Source organism: Tinamus guttatus, unplaced genomic scaffold, assembly GCF_059628265.1.
Source record: "Tinamus guttatus ecotype Peru unplaced genomic scaffold, ASM5962826v1 Tinamus_guttatus_pri_ptg000209l, whole genome shotgun sequence".
Lineage (NCBI taxonomy): Eukaryota > Metazoa > Chordata > Aves > Tinamiformes > Tinamidae > Tinamus > Tinamus guttatus.
Window position 1 is genome coordinate 220,782 of NW_028288743.1, and position 9,895 is coordinate 230,676.

A 9,895-nucleotide genomic window follows, 5' to 3' on the forward strand; every position below is an offset into this window, starting at 1 on the left:
AGCTAAATGAATTTTATGTTCCACCACTGTGCTTTATTGTTCCCCCAGGTTAACTAAAACCATTGTTTTTGCTGCTGCCTCAGTCAATGATGTTACAGAACTTTATACTTTAGTCTGAGCCAAAATATTACCTTTATCTGTACGTGACGATGATGAAGAAAAGTCAGTCTTTCTTTTTCCTGCATCATTTAGTCTCATCTTGGGTTATCTGTGTGCAACCAAACCCATAGCTTACATCTGTTCCCCTTAACTAATTGGTCGATTTATGTGGTAACCGGATAGGCAACATTCTGAAGATTTCTTGAAATTTTCTTAAAAGCTGCAGATTTTTGCAGCCCTACTACAGTATTTTTAGCGGAAGAAAAGATGGAGCTATTCAGTCAGCTATGGTCCACGCTGATTTCATACAGGCAGCTTAACTAAAACACTGAAAGATAATTAATCAAGCCGTGGAATCCTAGAAACTCCTTCTCTTTATCTGGAAGCTTTGTGTAATGTTTCAGTTTATAATGCTCCCCAAAATCTTTCATACTTTGGAAGACATGCTTTGTTTCTCTGGGCTTGATTTCAATTGTAGCAAGTAAATTAGTAGATTCTGTGGCACAGCTTGAGGTAATTCTCTCAGCTGGAAAGAAACTCGAGGAAAAGAGGAGAGCACATCTCAGACCTGCTGCTGCCTATTGTCGCGGAGATGGGAGGTATGGGTTGGCCTTCCTGAATTAAGCCCCTCGATTTGGAGGATATAACAAAGAATGTCATTTGGCTTGCTGCCTCACAGAGGCAAATTGGTAAGGGTTGGGAAAGATGAGATATGAGGAGAAGGAGTCGAGAGTGAAGCATTTCTATCAACATCTTCACTTAGGAAGAAGAAAGACGTTTTCAGAATCTTTCCCTCCCAGGGAACAAGGAAAGTGGCTCATAGCTCTTCATGGCTGCAGAGCAGACAGTGCTGATAGATCAGCGGCTGATTCCAGTTTAGATACTATTTCCTAATAAGTTAAAAAGTTCAAGCTGTGCTCAATTTTGAACCACTTGACCAATTTACTACTGGTATGAGGAGATGAGACTCCATTGGTTTCTAAGAGCTGACAAGCCGTTATGCTTGTGGTAAATTAGGCAAAAATAGGCAAAATGTATTCATCCAGGCTTGAACACAGAACCTTTGATTAAATTATGTTTCTCTCTTTTCTCACATGAAGGGCTACATCTGGTCATGTAGAAAGAGCTTGTAACAACACTGAAACATAAATTATTTGATGAACTACTTAGGGCTATTCACTTAATGCATGATAATTCTGAGAACATGTTAACGAGCAGCAATTCTCTGATGATTAAACTGCTTTAAAATGTCTTTGTGCTCATATGTCATTAGAATGAACTTGGCACTTCTAAAACATCCATTATTCATCATGTTCCAGTGTTGCATCTGACTGTTTCACTTTAATTTCACTCACTTAACAAAGCAATCTATTCATTACAATAGTTTGAAGCATATTTACTAAACCAGAAAAATCTTAGCTATACTTTTCTATCTTTAAAAGTATACTAGGTAAAAAAGATAACATCCAAAGTTTTAATTATTTACCCAGTGTGCTTGATTATGCTAAGTAAAATAAATGATCTTTAAGAAAATACTTTATTCATATCAATCATATTACTAGCTGGAGAAGCAAGTTAGGTAAAACTCCGTGTTGAAAGCACAAGGCCAACCTTTCTTTCAGACATAGCTCAGCAAACCTCTTAGTAATCCTTTTCACACCTATCTGTTGTTCCGGTCGCTAGAGAAGCCAACAAGGACAGAGCATTATTAATCCAAACATAAATATTTGGAATTTTCATATATGCGTATAACGTCGGGTACTATTTTGGTATGAAGGTTTCCTATTCATACTACAAGATGTGAGTCCTTCCATACCTGTGCATTAAACCATACATTAGCTTTGCTTCTGCTTGAATCTGTGTGTGGTGATTGCTCTGGAAATGGTTCCTTGCTTCCCAGCCAGCCCAAGAGACATGTCACACACTGCTGAATGACTCCACACTTGAAGCTTTTGACTCATGGGCTGAATGAACTCCATCTTATAGAAGTGAAAGATGGATTTTGTCAGAAGAATCTGGTGGAATATGGGCTGAATGGATTGCTTGCAGATGTGTCACAGGAAATACATTTTCGTGTTGCTAAATGAATTTCCAGTCGGACTTGTGAAGTTTGGTCCTTTGTAAAACATGCACAAACATGAGTTGACTAAACTTTTAATCTTTTAGAAACCATTTCAATCTTTAGTTTTCCTTTAAAAATACTTTTTGGACTTGAATAGTCCAATAGTCCTTGAAGCAGTGAATAGTCACCTATGCTGAGGTTATTTCTCACGTGCTCTGCTTATTTCTCAGTATTTTCAGATTTTTATCAAATGTTTTTTTAACACATTTTGATTCAGTCTGTTGCTAAAGCAGGATGTTTGAACTGATATTGAAGGGCTACTAAAGCTTTTGTAGAAAGCAACAGAGGTAACAAGTCTTTGTCGTGTTAGCTCATTCGGTGGCTATTGGTGCAATAAAAGACAACAACAACATAATTATGATTAGGAATCTTCAGAACTGTTAAAACAATATGAACAAAATACATGAAGGAGAAATGGAAGAGAGATGTTGTAAGACGAAGATGCTGAAAGAGACAGACTTTGAAATAATTAAATAATTACTAACCTCTATTTTTGACTAAGAATGTTAATGGAATCAGAATATACTAAGAAACCCAGCTTTGGATGCACCTCTTTACATTTATGACTATACCTGTGAAGGAGTTTTTCTTTGTTGTTGCTGTGCATGGTCCATAAAAAAGTTAGTTTGCAATTAATTAGGAATTAATTAATTAGGAATTAATTGCTTTTGAATTCTACGAAGACGTTTCTAAACTTTGCCAATATATATGCCAGTATAAACCTTTGCTTTGGTCAGTCTTTACTTAAAAAATGGCATTTTGTGGCATGTGATAGCATTCATATTTAGTACATTATCTGCAGCAGTATTAAAACTGGGTTAATGATGTGGTAGTTTTAGGGGTATTTTATGATTAAAATTCCTTAAGGTCTGTTAAGCTTTTCCTTCCAACTACACTTGATGGTATCAGTGGATATGTTGCCATAGCTTTGGTTACATTTATTTATGATTCAGTATATGGAAAGCTGTATGTTGTATGTAGTGTATGAATTTCTCAACAGTTTTGAACTGAGCAGTTCTGTAAAGTGTAGATCCTTAATCAGGAAACAGACTACAACTTGTAGGAATTCTGGATAAGGATGTTCTTTTAACTTACAGTGATGTGTTTGTCTTTCCTTAATGCACAGCCCCTGTTCTCCCTGGGGCGTATCAGCAAAGTCAATCCCAAGGGTATGGATACATGCATCAGACCAGTATGTCATCCATGAGGTCAATGCATTCACAGTCCCATTCAGCAGGTCTGGTGAGTACTGAATTTAAATAACAATTCCTTTTGTTAAGCAGCATTTTCCGACCTCATTGTGAAATCTTTTAAATGCAAGTGAATTGGTCTCTTTGAGTTCTATAGTTTGAGAATTTTGGAATTTGTTTTTCCTTGTTTCTGGCAGTCTCTTTGTTTTTGATCCCGTGTTTGGCCTTTTGTGTATATTTGTCTGTGGTAGTCCTAAATGTGGATGATAGTCAGAATGTATGAAAAAATAAGTGACTGAGGGCAGTGGCAAGAATTTTTATACCAGTGGGTATAATAAAAATTTATGATCTCCAGGAGTCAGAGAAATCAACAGAATCTTCCACCTGCTAAAACAAATAGTAAACATTGAGGCTGGACTTTGATATTATGCAGTCTGATGAATTCGGGCTCCTGCCAGGTGAATAACACCAATCTCTTTTATGATCACTCTGTTGGTTTAATTTATATGTTTAAGTGCTGACTTTCTGATTTTGTCCTGGCAGACTTTATGCTTATCCATATTTTTCAACTTTGTTTGTATGAAGCCAGCATATATTCTATATCGATATGTCCTTTATAATTCAGGAGAATAGTCATGTACCCGTTCAGACCTGATGCAAATCAAGCTATGCTCCTGGGCAGCTGGAAAGAAGCATTGTCAAGCCATGGCCACAGTCATGAAGTTCTTATTTCTGGTGGATGAGAATGTAAAGCTGGAGTGAATTTGAGGTGTCAGAAATAACTGACCATTAAGGAAAATTTTTTTTTTCTTTCAGGAAACCAGTTTTTAAAAGAGCTTCTTTTTACTTTTTGAGCTCTTCAGATGTAAAGTTATGCTTTTAATGGTTCTCCTGTTTTTTTGTTTTGTTTGTTTTTTTCTTACCATGGTACTACCTGGATAATTCACAGTTCAGATTCTATCACGCTTTACTTTAGAAATATCAACTTTGTTTGTGATAGAAAAACTTTGTGAAAGAAAACTTTGAAAGATTGTTTTGAGTATATTTATAGCTTCTGCCACCTTGCTTAGAAATGAAGAAGCATTGGTTATGTACCAACTACTGCTATGTATGGCTAGAAAAAGGGAATTTGTTCAGATGAGGGAAAAAAAAAAAAAGGGTTTGCAGAGCTTGTAGGATCTTGCATTTTTCATCAAGACTGATGCTCCACAGTGTTTCAAACTGCAAAGGTCACAATATTCTGGGAGGTTTCAGTGCTTTCAAATTTTTAAGTTCCTCAGCTTGCTGGAAAGTCCAGGATACACATACCAGCATCTCTGGGTGAGCCAAAACTTGGGAAACTCTTTGGATACCTGCCTAAGAGCTGTGAGGCAGATGAAATTAGTCAGATATTCTGTTTCAAGGATATCTCAAGGTGCTGGGGAATTGGCTTTCCAAAAGGGATGATGTTAGAAAAGTGGAGGTCTAGAAGCCTAGGTTTTGCTAGCAAATTTACAAGTGAATGGAGGAGTAAAGCAAACAACCTTCAAATCTAGCATCTAGAGAATGGCCATGCTAAAAATCTAAAGCCCACTTGGTTGTCTTCATGCTTACATGGGCAGGTAGATAGCCTACTATTTTCCTAATATCCCAGTGACTTGCCTATAGACTGCCTGTTGAAACAGTATCATTTTACTTCTCTTGAGAATCATAATTTTCCTCTTCTTTCCAAAACTGGAAATTCAATGGTAAGAGGGAGTGAGGGTAAAGGGAGTGAAGTTAAAGGTTTTTTTTTTTTTTTTTTTTTTTGAGGAATGTTGTCATTTGGTGTTCTTTTAAATGATAATAGCTGTCCTTTATGGGCAAGAAGGAGAAACAGAAACAGCAGGTGTCATGGTTTGGACTGATTTTGTTGCTGTTAAAGTCTGAGCTGGTTTCCTTGAAGACAGTACAAAATAAACATTTCCACAGGGAGGATAGAAAGGACCGCACAGATAAACACATCTGACACAGCCTGTTAATTTGCCATACAAGTAAGGAACACAGAGGTGACGTTACCACCCCTTGGGAGGGTGATTCTGCTCCTAGGGACATGCTCCATCACTTTTGCACCTCCGCTTCACATCTTCTCTTTAGCCTGTGCAGCTTGCCCAGATATACTGGGCACATTATACTTGGCTATCAGGATGGTACTTGGGATTCTCAATGTGTGCTATGGGGAATGCCTGGTTGTGTCTGGGGATCTGTTCAAGCGTAGCTGTCTGCATAGACAGAAGATGAAGGCAACCTTGGAATACTTTCCAAAATGCAGTGTAGAGCTGGAAATCTGACAAACTTCTCCACAGTGTTAGAATTGCTGCTTTCAGCTGCCTTTTTTGATGCTGGGCTTGTAGCAATACTTCCAGAGACGCTCTGTGGTTTAACTAAGCCATGCAGAGGCTGAGGAAGAAAGGAAAGAGAAGAAACTGACTGAAAAAGACCACAGGAAAGACGCCCTAGCCTGAGTATTGGTCTCAAAGTCCATGTCTTTTAGTGAAAGTAAAGATGACAAAGTCAGCTTCAGTTTTCCTAGGACAAGAGAGTTGAAGATCCATGGATTATTTTAGGCTGAGAATGATCAAGGAGATAGCCGCTGCCATAAAAGCCCATTCAATCCTGTTTTTCTCTGTGGCATTGTTATCGAATCAGGTTGCCCAAAAGACAAATTCATCTTACATCCACCATATGTGAAATTTTCTAATGCCCATTTTCTGGTCATTTAGCTTTGAGTCCTTTTGTTTTGTTTATCAGGCATCAGCCTGGCACAGTTCTTGGATATATATTTTTCTGACTAACTTCTGTTGACTTTCTATGAGCAATTTTATGTAATAGACTGAATGAAATTGTTGCTCAGAGTACAGTGTGTTTTATAACACCTCCCTTAAGGCTTCTTCCAGAGTATTTTTACCTCTGTGAAAAAATAAGAAAGGTTGTTTCAAAGCCTTTAGGTAAGGAAAGGTTGTAGGGAAACAACCCCCATGTTGCTAGTTGCTTTCCCTTGAAAGCTGTGAAAGACAGCCCAACAGGTAACTACTGGTTGTGAGAACCAGTCCAGAAAGTGAGTTTAAACAGGTGGTTGAACAGGAGATATGCATCTCTTAACCATCTGGCTGGGGAGTTGAATAGCTTTGCTTCAGTTCTTCATATGCACAGATTTCTTACTGTTTTGGGTGAGCAAACGCTGCAAGTTAGGCCTTTGAGGAGACAGAAGATAAGTGAGTATTTGACTGTTTTACAAAAGTCCAACCTTTTCTTAAACCCCCATTGTGATTTCAGTACCTTCTAAACTCACTACAGACAAAGGAATAATTCACTTAAATGCATTCAAAAAATCCTCTGCTTTGAGTCCTTTAAGTATTGTAATTCTCAATTATATAGCCTAGACTACACTCTGAAGTGATAATTAGGCATTAAATGCTAACAGGATTATTATGGAGATTTCTCCTGACAGCCATTTAGCACCTAATTAGGTGTTAAGGCCATAAATTTAGGTTTCTCAGCAGCATTTAGGGCCTTTTTTTTTTTTTTTTTTTTTAAGTTTGAAATTACCATCTTATTTCAACATCTCTGCACTACCATGTAGTGGTGGTGCTGCCAGCTTGTAGTCGAGCTACCTTAAAGGAGATGGCAACAGTTATGTCCCATACCATGGGTGATTAAAAGATGATGATGAGCATCCTTCTAGTGAGCAAAAACTTGACTGTTTCTTTTCAGTTTTATCTGTCAGTCCCATGAAAAATTGCAGCTCTTGCCCCAGTCTTTGCCCGTTTAAGGGGGACATAAAAGTCATGGCTTAGGAAAAATCCGTTCTCTCCTTCGTGCCAGATATGGACATCATTTCTGAAAATAAAATTTTGTCAAAACAAATCAACAACCAACAACAACAAAAATAGGACAAGTTCATGAGGTGGAACTGACAATGCTTAGGAGTTGTTTTCCTGAACTGGGAGCAGACTGAATGTTGCTGTCTCTTAAAAGGTTAAGATAATCATCCTGAGTGTTAACAGTTTTTTACCTTTGTTCTCTTTGAATTATTTTACCAGAGGGAAAAAAAAATCAACTAGATATGGTGACAAATGAAAAAGAGCTGGCAGGCCAGAGGTATTATCAGTAATGCCTGAACCGTTCTTGACTTCTATTGAGAGACAAAAAAAAAGGGGGAAAAAAACTCTTGAGAATTTTAAATTGAGCTACTTTTACTCTGTCATTAAAACACAATGGGAGACTTTGTTTCATGTAAGTTAGAAGCCGTACTTTGCGGTCCAATAAATGATAGCATATTATTGATTAGAAAATTGAAATAAATATATGAAAAGGAAACTGAAATCTTTGCTTGCAGCTGGCAGAAGTATTCGGGAGTCTAGTTTAGCTAAAAACAGGACTTGGTGTTCTGTTTAGGTTAATCATTTATTTGTGCTTGTATAATTGAAAAAAAACAGTTTTTACAGACTCTGGAAATCTTGTTTTCATTATATATTGTATATATATAGTTATATATTATATTTCATTAATATATATTGTAACTTCTAATTTTGGATAAAATGTTAAAGCAAATGAAGGACATTCAATGAGATGGCAAAGTTAAAGACCTGCGTGAAGATGTTACTTTTCTGAAGTGAAGACACAGCACAAGCTGTTTGGGTATCATGGAAACAGGGAGCAGAAGCAGTGCACAGTCAGAGGCAGTGTCCACAGCCAGCTGGGCATAATAAACTGTTACTAGTGTGTATATAAAGCAATGGTTAGAAAGAACATTTCAGGAGTCAGGTTCACAGAAGTCACCATTTTGGTACTCAGAAAAAAAGGTTATATTTATTAAATAATTATCAGGAAGGGATGTGTTGTTTCTTTTCAAAAGGTAACTTATCTAATTTCTCTTTTTCCCTTGCTCCCTCCTTTCTTCCTCTTGCTCTTTCCTTTTTCTCTCTGAAAGAAGACAAAGATGCTCTTTCTGCTTAAGCTTGAGACTTTACAGTCTTTCTTCTTTTCTTCAACAGAGAACATACAGAGCTATGTATGACTACAGTGCTCAAGATGAAGATGAAGTTTCCTTCAGGGATGGCGATTATATCATCAATGTGCAACCAATTGATGATGGCTGGATGTATGGTACTGTTCAGAGAACTGGGAAAACAGGAATGCTTCCAGCAAATTATATTGAGTTTGTTAACTAATTTTTGTCTCTTGTCCTTTGAGCTTTATTCTGATTAACTCAAAATCTAACCTTTTAGAAAAAAAATCAAAAGAATCTTTTAAGACCACATGTTCTTTACTTTTTCACTGCTGTAACAGTCTGCATTTTCATTCAGAATCCAATTTAGAGTCCTTTAAAGTGCAGATAAACAAACCAGAAATTCAGAACTCAGCATTGCTTACAATAGTGCTCCCTAAAAATAAAAGATACATAGAAGGCTGGTGCTGCTGACCTATGAATGTTTCAGTCTGTAAAAGGGAATTACCATTTCCCTTCTTCTCAAAGAGGTTATTCTTCCTTATAACAGAACTATAAAATAGATTCACTTCTTACAGCAGTCTGAAATCACAAGAGGTTAGCACCTTGAGTTGGAACACTTCTTCAAATTATAGGAGGAGTGTTTGGCTTTTGAGCAGTTAGCATCCTAATAAAATATTGTGTAGAGAATTCAGCATTTTGAAATAATGACTGGTAATATGTTAATAAAAAACAAATAAAACCATGTTGCCCAGCAGCCTTACATGAAACAGAACTATTTTGAGAGCAAATATTTCCTGACTCTAACCCACCATTACTCCTGGATTGCCCATTTTCTTTTATGCTCAACAGTAACCTCTTCTATCAGCTTTGCTTGCATCCCAGTCCATCAGTTATATCTATGACAGGATTCATGGTTCTTCAGTATCTTTTCCACACAAAGCTCCTCACAGAGACTATCTAGAGAATAGAACCTACCAGCTCCTCTGTTTCCTTTTAATAATACTTGTCATTTAAATAGAACCTTCCAGTAGGGCAGTGAACAATCAATACTTCATGTTACTTTATCTCCACGTGTAGTGCTGTAAATAGCCTGTGTGAGGCCCCAGTGCTGTGTGGCTGCACAAGGCGTGCAGTCACATCCCTCACTCCTGCCACAAGCTCCTTGCTTCCCGGCTGCCGAGCTGACGTGCCTACCCCGCTGCAGAAACCCTCGCCCTTCACTGCAGAGTCATAAAGAGCTCTGGTTCTTGTAGTGTGCTTCAGTGCAATGGCCTGTCACTCAGTTTCCTCCAGATCACCTGGTGATCCAGCTGTGGGTTGTATTCTTACCAAATGATTAACAAAGGATATATATTTATCCTATATATATGCCTTTATATATATATTAAATTGATTTATTCTTTCCCTTAACTGATATGAAAGTGAAAATTAACCAAGCAGGAGTCAAAGCCGTGGTATTCCAGCTGAGAGGGTGCCGTGTTCCCTCCCAGAAGAGTCTCTGGGAGGAAGTAC

General features: G+C 37.5%; 1 protein-coding gene across 1 annotated transcript in view; it reads left to right on the plus strand.

The window, feature by feature from the left end:
* Positions 1 to 8,636, plus strand: part of NEBL (nebulette) — an 83,231-nt gene extending 74,595 nt beyond the window's left edge. Inside the window, exons 25-26 of the mRNA XM_088524331.1 lie at positions 3,348 to 3,463; positions 8,427 to 8,636. Of these exons, the coding sequence (XP_088380457.1) occupies positions 3,348 to 3,463; positions 8,427 to 8,603 (293 nt within the window). The 3' untranslated portion in view covers positions 8,604 to 8,636. The remainder of the gene's footprint in view (positions 1 to 3,347; positions 3,464 to 8,426) is intronic.
* Positions 8,637 to 9,895: the final 1,259 nt, after the last annotated feature.